The 18001-nt window shown below is 48.7% G+C and overlaps 1 protein-coding gene across 2 annotated transcripts in view; it reads right to left on the reverse strand.

The window, feature by feature from the left end:
* Window positions 1-7120: 7120 nt before the first annotated feature.
* The window catches only part of best2 (bestrophin 2), a 36702-nt gene continuing 25821 nt past the window's right edge, over window positions 7121-18001 (reverse strand). Inside the window, exons 10-11 of one of the 2 annotated variants that reach the window (XM_043694901.2) lie at window positions 16499-16653; window positions 7121-8482 (exon numbers count right to left, since the gene is read on the reverse strand). In XM_043694901.2, coding sequence (XP_043550836.2) covers window positions 7591-8482; window positions 16499-16653 — 1047 coding nt within the window. In that variant the 3' untranslated portion in view covers window positions 7121-7590. Of the gene's footprint in view, window positions 8483-16498; window positions 16690-18001 lie in introns of both variants that reach the window. The other variant, XM_043694899.2, reaches the window with a different exon arrangement.

The raw sequence follows: 18001 nt of genomic DNA on the forward strand, positions 1-18001 counted from the left end.
GAAGGAAATGGTGATAGTGAGCCTTCTTGAAACCATGCAGCCCACCTGGTGTAGGAACACCCACATTGCTGATAGAAACTGGGATAGACTTAAGAGATATTGGTGTGAAAGTTCAGAATCGCACTGTAAGTGACTGCATGTTTTTCATTTTTTGAGACAATAAACTGAAGTGGACGTTGGACTTCTATAACTGGAATGTTTTTGCAACTTGAAAATCAAGTGTTGCCTGTTGTTGAGGTATTTAACACAACATTCCTTTTTGGAAGAAATGAGAAGGAGACTTCTCAACTGAATTGCATCTAAAGTCTTTCAAGTTGAAGAAATTCTGCCCGGCAACTACCCTCTGGTTAAGCTTTAGCATGTTTAAAGGACATGCCAAAAGCAACAAAAAATGAAAACCATCCAGAACCTACAGACAGAAAGAATCTGTCTCAGTGTTGCCCTCTCTCTTTTTCATGTGGTAAAAAGACAGAAACTCCAAAAAGCTTGAAAAGAATTTACACGAGCAAAGACACAAGTTCAGCTGATCAGCTGACCATCACCCTATAGTCAACAGCATCTATAAAAATCAGAGGACAGTGAGGAAGGTAACTTTCCACCTTGTGATCTGAAATTTGATCTGTGGAACTTTGTTTACCCAATCTCAATTCGTCACTTATTTTCTAAACTATTTGTCTTTTATCTGTCATAATCATGACTTTGTGTGTGTGTGTGTGCGTTTTGAACAGGTGTGTATGTTGTATAAATTACTAATTACTTGCATTCACTGTTCTTGTTCAAGTTACTTGTGATAGAATACCGGTCCTTCTGCTATAGCACGCGATTCATTAATGCAAATTCACTATAACACTATTGACAAACTGGGGACACTGTTTCCAAAGCGCAAATTTTTAAAGTGTCTATTGGTTATAACACAATTCTGGCCCTATTTGTTTAAATGGTGCTGCTATTGTGCAATTTTCTTGTAACACGGGATTGCACGAGAACGGAACTACCACATTAAAGCTGAACTGATTGTATTTTATTTTTCTTAAACTGAAAAACCTGGTGTGAATTGGTTGCTTGCTGGAGACGTAGAGGGAGTTGAGGGATCAGGGAAGTGGACAGAGGATCAGGATTGAAATATTTTGATCCATTAACATTCATACGTTCAATGAATTCACTGTTCACTGTAGGTTCATGTTTTTCTAAGAAAAGGAGCCAAGCAACCTGAAGGGAAATTATGATACTTTTCAGAGCCACCACTAAACCCCTGGGGATGCCCAGTGATCTATTTCCTGTTGGAATTTTTTGAAGAGGTAACAAGTAGGTTAGACCAGGGAAACCCAGTGGATGTGGTCTATCTAGACTTTCAAAAGGCCTTTGATAAGGTGCCACACGGGAGGCTGCTGAGCAAGGTGAGGGCCCATGGTGTTCGAGGTGAGCTGCTGGGATGGATTGAGGATTGGCTGTCTAACAGAAGGCAGAGAGTTGGGATAAAAGGTTCTTTTTCAGAACGGCAGCCGGTGACGAGCGGTGTCCCGCAGGGTTCGGTGCTGGGGCCACAGCTGTTCGCATTATATATTAACGATTTGGATGAGGGAACCGGGGGCATTCTAGCGAAGTTTGCCGATGATACGAAGTTAGGTGGACAGGCAGGTAGTACTGAGGAAGTGGGGAGGCTACAGAAGGATCTCGACAGGTTGGGAGAGTGGTCCAGGAAATGGCTGATGGAATTTAACGTGAGCAAGTGCGAGGTCTTGCACTTTGGCAAAAAGAATAAAAGCATAGACTACTTTCTAAATGGTGAGAAAATTAATAAAGCCAAAGCACAAAGGGATCTGGGAGTGCTAGTCGAGGATTCTCTAAAGGTAAACATGCAGGTTGAGTCCGTGATTAAGAAAGCGAATGCAATGTTGTCTCTTATCTCAAGAGGGTTTGAATATAAAAGCAGAGATGTACTACTAAGACTTTATAAAGCTCTGGTTAGGCCCCATTTGGAGTACTGTGTCCAGTTTTGGTCCCCACACCTCAGGAAGGACATACTGGCACTGGAACGTGTCCAGCGGAGATTCACACGGATGATCCCTGGAATGACAGGTCTAACATATGAGGAACGGCTGAGGATACTGGGATTGTATTCGTTGGAGTTTAGAAGATTAAGGGGAGACTTAATAGAGACGTACAAAATAATACATGGCTTGGAAAAGGTGGATGCTAGGAAATTGTTTCAGTTAAATGAGGAGACTAGGACCCGTGGACACAGCCTTAGAATTAGAGGGGGTCATTTCAGAACAGAAATGCGGAGACATTTCTTCAGCCAGAGAGTGGTGGGCCTGTGGAATTCATTGCCACGGAGTGCAGTGGAAGCCGGGACGCTAAATGTCTTCAAGGCCGAGATTGATAGATTCTTGTTGTCTAGAGGAATTAAGGGCTATGGGGAGAACGCTGGTAAGTGGAGCTGAAATGCGCATCAGCCATGATTGAATGGCGGAGTGGTCTCGATGGGCCGAATGGCCTTACTTCCACTCCTATGTCTTATGGTCTTATGGTAACAGTATAGCCCCTCCCAATATTTGCCAGACTTAATCAGGCTATCATATCTGGAATCAAATTGTTCGAGGACAGCCAAGCAACGTAATCGGCCTTTATTATCATTTCAAGAGCGTTACTGATAAGTTAAGCACAAGCAATAAGTGATAGAACAACTTCTACATTCCAGTGTCATTACATTTCCAGTGATATAGTATTTGATCACCTTTGAAAAATCCATCCCTGTCATTTATACATGCAAAAGCTTTCACTTGCTTGATTTTCTTTTTTAAAAGACCCATTTAATAGAAAATTGAAAAAAAATTATAAAATCATCTGAGGTACAGAAGTTTATAGTACACATGCTTAGGTTCTAAATGTACCTTTTTTCCATTGTGTTCTGGATGAATGCCCTTTCTAATGCTGAGCTTTACATTAATGTGCACTTCCAATCTGGATAGTCAAGCCCAATGTTTCTTTCCACATGTGACAAAGAAAATGACAGACTAATGTGTTACTGAAAAGATTTTAAAAATGAAGGAGAGGATCAGGCTGGGTAGGCAATATCCAAAGTTTCCAAACCCCGGTTGGATTTCAGGAATGGATGTGGAAAGAAATTGGTGTTGCTGATTCATTTGCTGTCCAATGCTGCCATTATTTGTTCAGCTACAAATGGGCCAGCATTGGTTTTCAAGGGACAGGGATGAGATTAGAGTGAATTCATCCAAAATCCTTCAATCATCTCCTGCATCCTGTTCCTTCATGGCCTCATCTAGGTCAGTAGATTCAAGTTGATTTTGCCAGTCTGCTTTACTTGGGAGTAGCAGAGGTTAAGTTTTAAAGTTTCAAAACGATTTTTTTTTTTAGCTGCCAACCTGGAATCCCATGGCCCGTTCTTCGTTGTAAATGGTTTGTGCGGTTAAGGAAGATGAACCCCTGTAGCCTTCATGGTGAAGGTGGTATTGAATAGAAAGTACTGAGCCTTGGACCCAATGATGCTGATGGAATGGCAGCAAGTTCCCAAGTGAGGATGGAATATAACTTAGAATTGGTGGTTTCTCAATGTAACTACTGCCCTCCTTCTTCTAGGCTGGTCGCACTTGTGGGTTTTGATCCTCATATAATCTTGACGTTAATCCTAGCAACGGTTTTGTTCAGTTTGTTTAACTTGTTCAAGAAGATTTTCTTGATCAGTATGCAGATGTTTCTACAAGAGAAGGAGTAAAACTTGACCTTCTCTTGGGTAATAAGACAGTGCAATTGACTAAAGTGATAGTAGGGGCACACTTTTGGGTCCAGTGATCATAACTCTGTTTTAAAGTAATTATGAAAAACCTGAGACTTCCATAAAAATTAAAAATTTTAATTGAAGTTCGGCAAATTTTAATAATATGAGACAAAACTTTCAAAAATTGATAGAAGTAGATTGTTCACAAGTATAGGGATGTCTGATAAGTGGGAGGCCTTCAAAAGTATGATAACGAGAGTTCAGAGTCATTATATTCCTATTAGAGTGAAAGGTAAGGCTGATAGTATTAGAGAACAATGGATGAATAAAAATATTGAGGTTCTAGTCAAGAATAAAAAGCAATTATATATTAGATATAGACAACTGCGTTCAAATAATTCATTTGAACAGTATAAAGAGTTTAAGTGCATTCTTAAAAGGGAGATTAGGAAGGAAAAGAAAGGGTATGAGATAGCCTTAGCAAATAAGATTAAGGATAATACAAAAAGATTGTATAAGTACAGTTAGGAACAAGAGACCAACTAGAGAGTGAGTATGGCCCCAAAGAGGCCATCTTTGTGTTGAACCACAGCCAATGACTATTAAATGACTATTTTGCGCCAGTTTTTACTATGGAGAAAGAAACAGAGGCTATAGAACTCTGGGAAATAAATATTGATGTTTTGAAAACAGTTCACATTACAAAAGATGTAGTGCTAGTGATCTTCGAAAATATAAAGGTGGATAGACCTCCAGAAGATGATCAAGTGTGTCTCAGAACTTTGTGGTAAATTAGGGATAAAATTGCGGGCCCCTTGCAGAAACACTTGCATCATCTATATGTCGAATGACTGGAGAGTGGCTAATGTATCTTTGTTTAAGAAGGGGTGTGGGGAGAAGCCTTGGAACTATGGACCTGTGAGTCCGCCTTCAGTTGTGGTAAGTTATTGGAAGATAGGAATTATATGCATTTGGAGAGACAAGGAATTATTAGGGATAGTCAGTATGGTTTTATGTGAGGGAAATTGCGTGTCGCAAACTTTATGGCGTTTGAGGAAGTAACCATGAAGATTGATGAGGGCAGAGCGGTAGACATTGTTTACTTGGACTTTACCATGCAGAACCTAATCAAAGGCTTTAGTAGACTAATTTAATAAAGTTAAATCACATGGGATTTCAGGTGAGTTTGCCAACTGGATACAAAATTGGTTCAATGGCAGGAGACAGAGATGGTGGAGGTGTTTTTTAGATTGGAGGTCTGTGACCAGCAGTGTTCCACAAAGATTGGTGCTGCATCCACTTTTGTTGGTCATTTGTATAAAAGATTTGGATGAGACTATAGCAGACATGCTTAGTCAGTTTGCAGATGACACCAAGATTGGAATAGTGAACAGTGAGGAAGGTTATCTAAGACTGCAAAGAGAACTAGTGGGCTGAAGAGTGGTAGATGGAGTTTAATTTGGATAAATGCAAGGTATTACATTTTGGTAAAACAAACCAGGGTGGCACTTATATGATTAAAAATAAGGGCTTGGGCAGTTGTAGAATAGAGAGAGCTAGGGATTTGGATACATAATTCTTTGAAGTTTGCGTCACATAGGGTGTTTAGGAAGGCATAAATACTCTTGCCTTCATCGCTCAGACCTTCAAGTATAGGAGGTGTGATATTATGATGAGGTTGTACAGGTCATTGGTGAGGCCTGTTCTGGAGTACTGTGTCCAGTTCTGGTCGCCCTGTTACAGGAAGGATATTCTTAAGCTGGAGACGATTCTGAAGAGATTCACCAGCACGTTGCCAGGAATGGAGGGTTTGAATAATGGGGAGACGCTGGATAGGCTGAGACTTTCTTCACTGGTGTGTAGGGGGTTGAGGGGTGACCTTACAGGGGTTTATAAAATCATGAGGGACATAGACATGGTGAATAGAAAAGGTGTTTTCACGAGGGTGGGGGATTTCGAGACTCGAGGGCATTTTTTTTAAGGTGAGAGGAGAAAGATTTCAAAATGACGAGGGCCTTTTTGTTTACACAAAGCAGTTTGTGTGTGGAATGAACTTCCAGCAGAAGGATGCAGGTACATTTATAAGGTTTAAAAGACATTTAGATAAGTGCCTGAATAAGAAATGTTTGGAGGGATATGGGCCAAGCACAGGCAGGTGGGACTGGTTTAGTTTGGGTTATGATCGGTATGGACTGGTTGGACTGAAGGGTCTATACCTGTGCTGTACGACTCTGATTTTCTTTAATATAATAAACAAAATTCGTCTCCCTAACTCAGTTTGTGGTCTCTGCATAACAGACACTGGAAGTGTTCTAACAGAGCCTTTGAAATATCCAGAAAGCCTACTAAACTTGTTCCAAGTGAGCAATTTAACAAATATCTACAATTCCAAATTCATCAGCTAGTTGTTTAGACAATAGGTGCAGGAGTAGGCCATTCTGCCCTTCGAGCATTTCTTGTAACAAATATTGTTGGTAACGGAATGCTTTCAGCCATAACGTTTTAAAGCAGGAGAGAAAATCAATTGATAACACCTTCCCTGCGCCCCCACCAAAAAAAGCTACATAGATCATTGTCCAAGACGTCAGTCACTCTCTAGGCCAGCATTTATTTTAGGCTGGGAAATGCAAGGTTTTGAGGTCTTAAGGAATTCAAGGGGATATGGAAAGCAGGCATTAAATCTTACTGATGTTGTTGAATGGTTGAGCAGGCTTGATGGACTGAGTGGTCTCTTGCTGCTCTTGAAGTCTGTGTTTAACGGGTTCATGCTCCTAAGGAGCTTCCTTGCACTCATCCTCATGTAACCTTATTATTGTCACCTGTCCCTTTGCAGCTTGTGGTTATTGATTGTAGAATCCACTTAAACGCATTGAGCCTGATTGATGCATGTGATATGTGTAACGCATGAGGCCATGTGGACGAAGGATTACTCCATGGTGTACAGTCCACAAAGCTCATGGAGTGTGTCAAATCCTCCTCCATCCCCTGGCGAGTTGTTCCAAAGTCCGTCCTTCCCTTAAACTGACACAACGTCCTCCCACAATTCCAACTCTCCCTTCCCCCAAACAATCAGGACCTTTTCCCAAAATCTATGCAAACTGACATTTCTCTCTGCAATGTTGGTGTTATTAAACTTCTCCAGTCAATTCCCATTGCTCATGAGTCGATGCTCTCAGGGTTCAGTGACTTTTGTCAGCATTACATCGGTGAACAGGCAATTAAACAAAGAAAGAAGCTAAGCATAGAATCCTGTGCACAGACAGGGGCAGTCATGTCAGAAGGAGTCGTCAGTGAAGGTTTTTGAATCAAAAGCCAAGCCCACAGTCGCTGCTTTTCACTTTGCATTTCTGTCTCATTCTTGTCCATCAGACAGGCGTGTCTAATGGAAAATATTGGCAGACTCACTAGTGTGGGGTTTGACACTGAGGAGACGGGTCATCAAGAAGTAATTTAATGGGGAGGGGGGCCGCAGGCGGAAATGTTCAGCACAAACAGACGATGGGCAGCAATATTGAAATTAATTCCTTTCTGCTCTTCATTAGGTTCTGGCAGTTGGGTAAAGAGTTTGATATGAAGAAGCAAACGGCTTTTCTCCAGAAACAGTGGACTTTGCAAAATCATTCATTCAAGCCACAAGAATTCTGACTTTTAATCTTCACAGAATCAGTGATGTCCAAGGTGGAGGAAGTCTGCTCTCGAAAGGTGATGAATTTGACAGGAGGATACAGGAAGCTTTTTTTTCCCCAAAATAAAAAGTAGGTTGGTCTTCACAGTTCGTTTTTATTCTCTTCTTCCCGCCCCCCCCCAAAAAAAAAGTTCAGTCTTAAAACCGGCCGAGCCCTTTCTCCACCTCACAGCTGGGAGGTGGTGTCTAAGAGGAAGGACTCCCTGCCGTTAACGCACGGCGGCTCGGAGATGTGCAAGAACACGCCGCCTTCCTCCGCTTGCAGAGACCGTTTGGCCGTCCCGGGCCAGTAGGATTTCTCCCCGGGTTCCTCCTCGGCGGGAGACAGGGGGAGTAAAGGTGGCTTGCCCTTCACCCCGTCCCCTGGGTGCTGCAGAGCGTGCGTTCCCCGGTGCTCCGCCGAGCTGGGCGCCACCAAAGGTGGCGTGTTGTTGTTGTTGTTGTTGCCTGTGTCCGGGAGCGGCAGCATCTCCGGCTGGCTGCTGTGACCCGGGTTTTTCTGGGTCACCTGGATTCTGCACTCTCGGTAAGAATCGTAGGGAAAGAGCAAATCCCCTGAGGGTGGGGGTGTCTCTCTGGAGTTGGTGGGGGGTGCACTATCTTCGTGCAGGGGAGAGTCACCAGCTCTGGGCGGGCCATCCAGAAGACCATCATTACCCTGGTCCTGGGCGCCCGGGGGAGGCAGCGCCTTCTCGCCCACCCCCAAGCTGCTGGTCTCGGTCTCGGTCTCGGCCACGACCCCCTCTCCGCCCTCGGAGAGGAACTGGATCTTGGCCAGCGCCTTGTGTTCGCCGTAAGTGCCGCAGGAGCAGGCGGTGGTCTGGGTGTCCTGGCACAGGCAGCTGTACATCGAGGCGTCCGAGGAGACGCTGTTGCCCCGCTTGAGCAGCTGGAAGGGCCGGCCGTGGCGTGCGATGTTGCCGCGGAAGCCGGGCGACGACGGGCCGCTGGGCAGGAGGCGGCTGAACAGCGGCACATGCGGCTGCCGGGTGCCCCCCTGCTCCAAGTTCTCCTCGATCTCCTCCATCGGCTGAAAGTGCATGTCGTCTTTGGAAATCCTAGATGTTTTGTTTTTTGTGAAAGAAAAGTGCAGGTTGAGCATCCAACCACAAGAGATCACATCTTCCCCCCCCCCTTTTATTTACCCCCTCCCCCCTTTTATTTCCCCCCTTTATTCTCCCCCATGCCCCCCTTTATTCTCCCCCCATGCCCCCCTTTATTCTCCCCCCATGCCCCCCTTATTCTCCCCCCATGCCCCCCTTATTCTCCCCCCATGCCCCCCCTTTATTCCCCCCACGCCCCCCTTATTTCTCCCCTTCCCCCCTTATTTCCCCCTTATTTCCCCCTTCCCCCCCTATTTCCCCCTTCCCCCCCTTATTTCCCCCCTCCCCCCCTTATTCCCCCCTCCCCCCTTATTCCCCCCTCCCCCCCCTTATTCCCCCCTCCCCCCCTTATTCCCCCCTTCCCCCTTCCCCCCCCTTATTCCCCCCTTCCCCCCCCTTATTCCCCCCTTCCCCCCCTTATTCCCCCCTTACCCCCCCTTATTCCCCCCTTACCCCCCCTTATTCCCCCCTCCCCCCCCTTATTCCCCCCTCCCCCCCCCTTATTCCCCCTTCCCCCCCCTTATTCCCCCCTTACCCCCCCTTATTCCCCCTTCCCCCCCCCTTATTCCCCCCTCCCCCCCCCCTTATTCCCCCTTCTCTGCCCCCCCCCCCCATTCCCCCTTTTACCCCCTTAATTTTATTTTTTCCCTTTATTTTATTTTTCCCCTCTGGAAAAGTTGGGGTGGGGGTGAAAAAATTCTCCTTCTCCAAAACAGAGTTTCAGCAGGAACACGTGAAATAAGGGAAATTAATGTGGTCATTCTAACTAGGCAAAAGTGAGGACTGCAGATGCTGGAGATCAGAGTCTAGATCAGAGTGGTGCTGGAAAAGCACATCAGGTCAGGCAGCATCCGAGGAGCAGGAATATCGACGTTTTGGGCAAAAGCCCTTCATCAGATTCTGATGGTGGTTTTCCAGCACCACTCCAATCTAGACTCTGGTCATTCTAACAGATGAGAGACTTAAACAATCGAGGTATTTTTCAATGTGTAATTTCAGTTACATCACACTGCAAACCTTTGCTATAAATTCTGTGTCTTACATTCGTGTACTCCACAACCACCTGTTGAAGGAGCAGCGCTCAGAAAGCTAGTGCTTCCAATTAAACCTGTTGGACTATAAACTGGTGTGATTTTCAACCAGGAACACACAGACTGTGACCCAGCCAGCACAGAGTCAGTGCCCGAAGCTGAGTAACTCTAAATCTCCTAGTTATATTTTTTCTCTTTTTTTTTAATAAAAGAAAACAAAAAGAACAAATGTCTTTTCTAAACAAAGGGAGGGGGGGAGACAAAATTCCATCTCCAAAAAAAAGTAGAAACCAACAGTATTAGGAACACTTACTGTAGGCACCAGCCATCACAGAGTCAATGATCTCACCTGAGGAGACTCTAAATCTCCTGGTCATATTTCTTTTTCCTTATTTTTTTTCCCAGCACCCATGTCCGTCTTGTGTGTGCAGGTGTAGGGCACAGTGTAGAACAACTTCCCCCCCCCCCCGCTTAATAACATATTGAAATGCTTCATCTTCAGTGAGTAGTCCCTCTCGCATAAACTACCTCAACCCTCCTTCTCACTAACAGTTGTGTGGTCTTACAGACCATAGGGGCTGCTCTCTTACTAGAGAGAAATGACTATCGGAAAGATGTTGTGAAAGTTGAAAGGGTTCAGAAAAGGTATACAAGGATGTTGCCAGGGTTGGAGGATCTGAGCTACAGGGAGAGGCTGAATAGGCTGGGGCTGGTTTTCCTGGAGCATCGGAGGCTGAGGGGTGACCTTATAGTGGTTTATAAAATATGAGGGACGTGGATATGGTTACCAAATAAGGTCTTTTTCCTGGGGTGGGGGAGTCCAGAACTAGAGGGCATAGGTTAAGGTGAGAGGGGAAAGATATAAAAGGGACCTAAGGGGCAACCTTTTCACACAGAGGGTGGTGCGTGTATGGAATGAGCTGCCAGAGGAAGTGGTGGAGGCTGGTATAATTGCAATATTTAAAAGGCATCTGGATGGGTATGTGAATAGGAAGGGTTGGAGGGATATAGGCCGGGTGCTGGCAAGTCGTACTAGATTGGGTCGGGGGATATCTGGTTGGCATAGACGAGTTGGACTGAAGGGTCTGTTTCCGTGCTGTACATCTCTATGACTCTCTGACTGGTGACGATTTAACCTGAGGGCCCCCAGACCTCAGGCAAGGGAAGAGGTTGAGAAGCAAAGTACTTCATGGTAACCTCAAACCGGTGATGAGAATCGAACCCATGCTGTTGGCATCACACTGCTCTGCAAACCAATGATTCAGGGTTAATGCCACTGCCCAAAACCCAGGGCTTCTACCAGCTACAAAGTCAAAGGCAGTAGGCAGGTGGGAACACCATTTCTTTGGGTTCCCCTCCAAGCCACATACCATCCTGACTTGCAATAATATCACTGTTCCTTCGCAGTTGCTGGGTTAAGGTTCTGTCATTCCCTTCCCTACACCACAAGGACTATAGCGGTACAAATAGGCAGCTCACTACCACCTTATTTGAGGGCAGCATCCTGTGGATGGCTTTTTTTCCCCAAAGTAACAGCAAGCGCCTACATAGCAGTTTTTGATTGATGGGAACAATGATGTAACTCTAAGCATCCCAGTGCCCAACCAAGTAGAAAGGTGAGCTCTTGGTTTGGGATCCTCGATAGCACAAGGACAATTTGCACTGAATCAATTCAATTCAGAATCTTCTCCCACACCAAAAACCTTTGAGAAAACAGCTTGACGGAAGCTTCCTAATGAACAGGACCATTAACTGGTTGACACAGTTAATATACTAGTCACACAGTAGTTTGCTGGAAGGGTCATCATTTGTGCAGATGACAAGGTGTTTTCATCTTTAATCGAATTGAAGAGCATCAAGTCACAATCTAAAATGATTTTTTTTTTACGGGGGTTCAGCTGGAGTACCACCCATCTCCTCTACCTGGGGGTCTACCTCGGCCCGGCTGAGGAATCCTGGCCGGCCAACTGGCAGGAGCTGGAGGCCAAAGTCTCGGCTCGCCTAGGCCGCTGGACAGGACTGCTCCGAGTGCTATCTTACAGGAGTCGAGTGCTGGTCATAAACCAGCCATGCTGTGGTACCGGCTGGTCACTTTGGTCCCTCCTCCTGGCTTTGTCGCTGACATCCAGAGAACGTTGGTCGATTTCTTCTGGGACAAAAAGATGCACTGGGTCGCCGCGCAGGTTCTGAGTCTCCCTATTGAGGAGGGCGGTCAGTCGCTGGTGTGCGTCCGCACCCAGGTCGCGACGTTCCGCCTTCAGACCTTGCGGCGATACCTTTACGTCGAGCCTCCTCCTAGGTGGTGCGCCCTGGCGACGTATTTTTTCCGCCAGGTGCGTAACCTCAACTACGACACGCAGCTCCTGTTCGTCGACCGTGACAGTTTGGAGGTCGCCCTCAAGACGCTGCCTGTCTTTTACCAGGACCTGATCACTGTCTGGAACATGGTCGAATCGCGTCGCGCCTACCCTCCGGCTGGAGTAGCGGCTGTCGTCAGGGAGCCGTTGCTCAGGAATCCGCACCTCCGTACTCGCGGGTTCGAGTGGCTGTCGGAGGGGAGGGCCGCGGCGGCGAGGGTGACCAGGGTCGGGGACGTGCTGGGTGCCGGGGGCCTGGGCTGGACGCTGCCGCAGGACATAGCAGGCAGGGCAGCGGTAGACGTCCAGTACGTGGCCACCGCCATCCGACGCCTTAAAACGGCGGTGCTCGGACCCGACGTAGTGCACCAGTTGGAGGACGCTCAGGTGTGCGGTGGGATCCCGTCCGCGCTCACCCCAGCCCGGACGGAATTTCACATTGGCCCCAAGGTCCCGTACTTCCCGCGGGAGCCTGTGCCCCACAACCTGAGCCGCCTCCGAGACTTTAATTTTGTTTTGTTTATGGAGGTGAAAAGGAGAGCCCTGTACAGACTGCTGCTGCACACCATCCACCTCTTCTCCCTCATCCACCGTCCGGACACGCCTTGGCGTGCCCATTTGCCACCGGGCGGTGGGGATCCCCAGTGGAGGGCTCTCTACGCGGGAGTCCTCCCCCTTTCTCTCGGGGATCTGGGGTGGAGGGTGCTGCACGCAGCAGTCCCCTGCAACCGCAGATTGCGGTGGTTCACGGACTCCCAGCCCAACTGCTTGTTCTGTGGCGCTGTGGAGTCCGTGGACCACGTGTATATTGGGTGTGGGCGTTTGCACTCCCTTTTTGATTTCCTTAAAAACCTTCTCCTCTGTTTTTGGCTGCACTTCAGTCCCACGCTCCTGATCTTTGGGCACCCGGTATGGAGGAAGGAGGGCAGGTCTGAAGATCTCCTCGTGGGTCTGTTCCTGGGCCTGGCCAAACTGACCATTAACAGGTCCAGGCAGCGGGCCGTGGAGGGGGTCGTTAGGGCCGACTGCCTGCCCCTCTTCCGCGGTTACGTTAGGGCCCGGGTGTCCTTGGAGAAGGAGCACGCGGCGTCGACCAACACCCTGGAGTTGTTCAGGGAGAGGTGGGCGCCGCAGGGAGTGGAGTGCATCATTTCTCCCTCCAATTCTATTTTGATTTAGTCCCTACCCTCCCCTTCACTGTTTTGATCACACAGCACTGCCCTTTGATGTGAAGGGCAGTGTTTGTCACTGGCCACTCGGGTGTTTTCCTATCTTCCTGGTGGTGGAAATTGAATAAAGATTGGTGCACTGTGTCTTTCACTGTGTCTCACACCTGCACACACACACACCATGGGTGCTGGGGATAAAATAATCACTACCGCATTTAGGTGGTAGTGTGGTGGTTCAATTAAAAAAAAAATAAAAAATAAAAACAAGCATGTCACGCTCCTGATCTTTGGGCACCCGGTATGGAGGAGGGAGGGCAGGTCTGAAGATCTCCTCGTGGGTCTGCTCCTGGGCCTGGCCAAACTGGCCATCAACAGGTCCAGGCAGCGGGCCGTGGAGGGGATCGTTAGGGCCGACTGCCTGCCCCTCTTCCGCGGTTATGTTAGAGCCCGGGTGTCCTTGGAGAAGGAGCACGCGGCGTCGACCAACACCCTGGAGTTGTTCAGGGAGAGGTGGGCGCCGCAGGGAGTGGAGTGCATCATTTCTCCCTCCAATTCTATTTTGATTTAGTCCCTACCCTCCCCTTCACTGTTTTGATCACACAGCACTGTCCCTTGCTGTGAAGGGCAGTGTTTGTCACTGGCCACCCGGGTGTTTGCCTATTGTGAGTGTATGTGTGAGGACTCTCCTTGAAGGCGACTATCCCTAGACCAGCTGCCCAAAAAAAAAATAAAATAAAATGATTTTTTTTTTACGGGGGTTCAGCTGGAGTACCACCCATCTCCTCTACCTGGGGGTCTACCTCGGCCCGGCTGAGGAATCCTGGCCGGCCAACTGGCAGGAGCTGGAGGCCAAAGTCTCGGCTCGCCTAGGCCGCTGGACAGGACTGCTCCGAGTGCTATCTTACAGGAGTCGAGTGCTGGTCATAAACCAGCTGGTGGCCGCCATGCTGTGGTACCGGCTGGTCACTTTGGTCCCTCCTCCTGGCTTTGTCGCTGACATCCAGAGAACGTTGGTCGATTTCTTCTGGGACAAAAAGATGCACTGGGTCGCCGCGCAGGTTCTGAGTCTCCCTATTGAGGAGGGCGGTCAGTCGCTGGTGTGTGTCCGCACCCAGGTCGCGACCTTCCGCCTTCAGACTTTGCGGCGATACCTTTACGTCGAGCCTCCTCCTAGGTGGTGCGCCCTGGCGACGTATTTTTTCTGCCAGGTGCGTAACCTCAACTACGACACGCAGCTCCTGTTCGTCGACCGTGACGGTTTGGAGGTCGCCCTCAAGACGCTGCCTGTCTTTTACCAGGACCTGATCACTGTCTGGAACATGGTCGAATCGCGTCGCGCCTACCCTCCGGCTGGAGTAGCGGCTGTCGTCAGGGAGCCGTTACTCAGGAATCCGCACCTCCGTACTCGCGGGTTCGAGTGGCTGTCGGAGGGGAGGGCCGCGGCGGCGAGGGTGACCAGGGTCGGGGACGTGCTGGGTGCCGGGGGCCTGGGCTGGACGCTGCCGCAGAACATAGCAGGCAGGGCAGCGGTAGACGTCCAGTACGTGGCCACCGCCATCCGACGCCTTAAAACGGCGGTGCTCGGACCGACGTAGTGCACCAGTTGGAGGATGCTCAGGTGTGCGGTGGGATCCCGTCCGCGCTCACCCCAGCCCGGACGGAATTTCACATTGGCCCCAAGGTCCCGTACTTCCCGCGGGAGCCTGTGCCCCACAACCTGAGCCGCCTCCGAAATTTTAACTTTGTTTTGTTTAGGGAGGTGAAAAGAAGAACCCTGTACAGACTGCTGCTGCACACCGTCCACCTCTTCTCCCTCATCCACCGTCCGGACACGCCTTGGCGTGCCCATTTGCCACCGGGCGGTGGGGATCCCCAGTGGAGGGCTCTCTACACGGGAGTCCTCCCCCTTTCTCTCGGGGATCTGGGGTGGAGGGTGCTGCACGCAGCGGTCCCCTGCAACCGCAGATTGCGGTGGTTCACGGACTCCCAGCCCAACTGCTTGTTCTGTGGCGCTGTGGAGTCCGTGGACCACGTATATATTGGGTGTGGGCGTTTGCACTCCCTTTTTGATTTCCTGAAAAACCTTCTCCTCTGTTTTTGGCTGCACTTCAGTCCCACGCTCCTGATCTTTAGGCACCCGGTACGGAGGAAGGAGGGCAGGTCTGAAGACCTCCTCGTGGGTCTGATCCTGGGCCTGGCCAAACTGGCCATTAACAGGTCCAGGCAGCGGGCCGTGGAGGGGGTCGTTAGGGCCGACTGCCTGCCCCTCTTCCGCGGTTACGTTAGAGCCCGGGTGTCCTTGGAGAAGGAGCACGCGGTGTCGACCAACACCCTGGAGTTGTTCAGGGAGAGGTGGGCGCCACAGGGAGTGGAGTGCATCATTTCTCCCTCCAATTCTATTTTGATTCAGTCCCTACCCTCCCCTTCACTGTTTTGATCACACAGCACTGCCCTTTGATGTGAAGGGCAGTGTTTGTCACTGGCCACCCGGGTGTTTTCCTATCTTCCTGGTGGTGGAAATTGAATAAAGATTCGTGCACTTTGTCTTTCACTGTGTCTCACACCTGCACACACACACCATGGGTGCTGGGGATAAAATAAGCACTACCGCACTTAGGTGGTAGTGTGGGGGTTTAAAAAAAAAAGAAATAAAATGATTTTTCTAAGTGCTAAAATCTACTTTTGTCGAGGGTGGAATAAAAACATTGCTGAGGAACACGTCCTTCTTCCTGACGGAATGGATTATACTCACTGCTATGGAACACCCAATCTGACCCTCTGTTTTCGAAAGAACGCTCATATTTACAAAGTTCTTTTCAGACCACAGACTATTGAGCAGCAGTACGGGCAAATACAGAGTCATGATGTGGAGGAGCTGGTGTTGGACTGGAGTGGACAAAGTTAAAAATCACACAACACGAGGTTATAGTCCAACAGGTTTATACGGAAGCAGTAGCTTTCGGAGCGATGCTCCAAATACAGAGTGCAAGCTCCTCTTATTTATCCCTGGGCATGTACCATCACCAAGTCCACACTGTACAAGTATGACCTTTCTCACCTCAGTCAGATCAAGGACATTAAATTTCACCTCTCACCTTCTGATGTTAAAGCTGTCCCCAAAAAGGAGGTGGGGATATCAACTCAAATTTGAAGGTGCATTCCCTACGCAGCAACAACAACCACACCTTGTGGGTAGTAAGTGCTTTGGGAAAAGACTGAGGTCACGAAAGGTGCTATTTAAATGCAAGTCTCAATGTGTGTTACCCAGAAATATTTCTGCACTTTCTTTTATGCTTTAAATGGAGCAACAGCTTGATCTAAGTGAACACACAGGGGAGCATAGTTTGGTTGTTCTTTTACCACACACCATTATCCTGCCTGGTCGAGCAACGTTGTAAAGTGATAGCAACTCACGTCATGTCAAAGGTGGAGCCCTGGAAGGATGGTTTCTGCAGCACAAACACGGTGGCAGCAGTGTACGGGGGGCGAGGGTTGGATTCGTTCCAATACCGATCCTTTTCCATTAAGGGCAAATCCTGATACATGTCATCGACCGCCATCATTGACACCTGAATGCAACAGTCACAACTACAGTCAATGCAACCCTGCAAAAAAGGGACAGCCAACTCAACAAGAGTAACTCAGTCAAGGAGTGTTTAGGAGAGACTTTGGGAAGGGAGGAGGGGAAATGGAGGGGTGGGGGAAGAGGAGATACAGTCAAAAGTGATTTTGCTTCCCCCCCCCTGCTCACCCATCATCACCCCTCCAGGCTTCTTGCCTCCTCCTCTGACTGTGAACTCATGCTGAAGTATAGCCCCATGGTAAACTCTCAGTACCTTACAAAACATGGTCATTCACAGTGCAAGATAGGGTGTTTGATTTTCAGTTCATGGGCTGTCATTTGACCAACCATTTATTGTCTATCAGGAATTAAATGTTAGTCTGGAGTCACATGTAGGCCAGGCTAGGTAAGGATTTCCTTCTCAATAAGACATTAGCAACCCAGACAGGTTTTGACATCACTGTCACCATCTCTTCATTTCTGTTAAATTTGATTTTCACCATCTGCTACAGTAGGATTTTAACCCCGGTCCCCAGTCTGGATCACAAGAGCAGTAGCGTGACCATCACACCATCTGGAGAGGACTTGGGGACACCCGTACCCACCAACCCCACCGTCCCGTGGCTGAACACTTCAACTCCCCCTCCCACTCCGTCAAGAACATGCAGGTCCTGGGCCTCCTCCACCGCCAAACCATTATCATCTGACGCCTGGGGGAGAAACGCCTCATATTCCACTTTGGGACCCTGCAACCACACGGGACCAATGTGGATTTTAACAGCCTCCTCATTTCCCCACCCCCCACATTATCACAGTCCCAAGCCTCCAACTCAGCACTGCCCTCCAGACCCGTCCATCACCCCCCCGACCTATCACCTTCTCCCTCACTTTCATCCACCTATCACTTTCCCAGCTACCTTCCCCCAACCCCACCCTCCTCCCATTTATCTCTCAGACCTGACTCACAAGCCTCATTCCTGATGAAGGGCTTATGCCAAAATATCAATTCTCCTGCTCCCTGGATGCTGCTTGACCTGCTGTGCTTTTCCAGCGCTACACTCTCAACCCCCGCCACACCATCTGTTAACCAGTCGGTTGACCTGTTGAAAGGTGGAGACTGCAGATGCTGGAGGTTAGAGTCAAAAGGTGCGGTGCTGGTAAAGCACAGCCGGTCAGGCAGCATCCGAGGAGTAGGAGACTCAATGTTTCAAGCAGGAATGTGGGGGGGGGCCACAAGGGGACTGAGAGATAAATGGGAGGGGGTGTGGGCTGGAGGGAAGGTAGCTGGGAGTACATTGGTAGGTGAAGGTGGGGTGTGATGGTGATAGGTCAAAGTGAAGAGTAGAGGGATAGGT

This window comes from Chiloscyllium plagiosum, unplaced genomic scaffold (genome assembly GCF_037043375.1).
Source record: "Chiloscyllium plagiosum isolate Xiang-an unplaced genomic scaffold, Cpla_swu_hap1 HiC_scaffold_45, whole genome shotgun sequence".
Lineage (NCBI taxonomy): Eukaryota > Metazoa > Chordata > Chondrichthyes > Orectolobiformes > Hemiscylliidae > Chiloscyllium > Chiloscyllium plagiosum.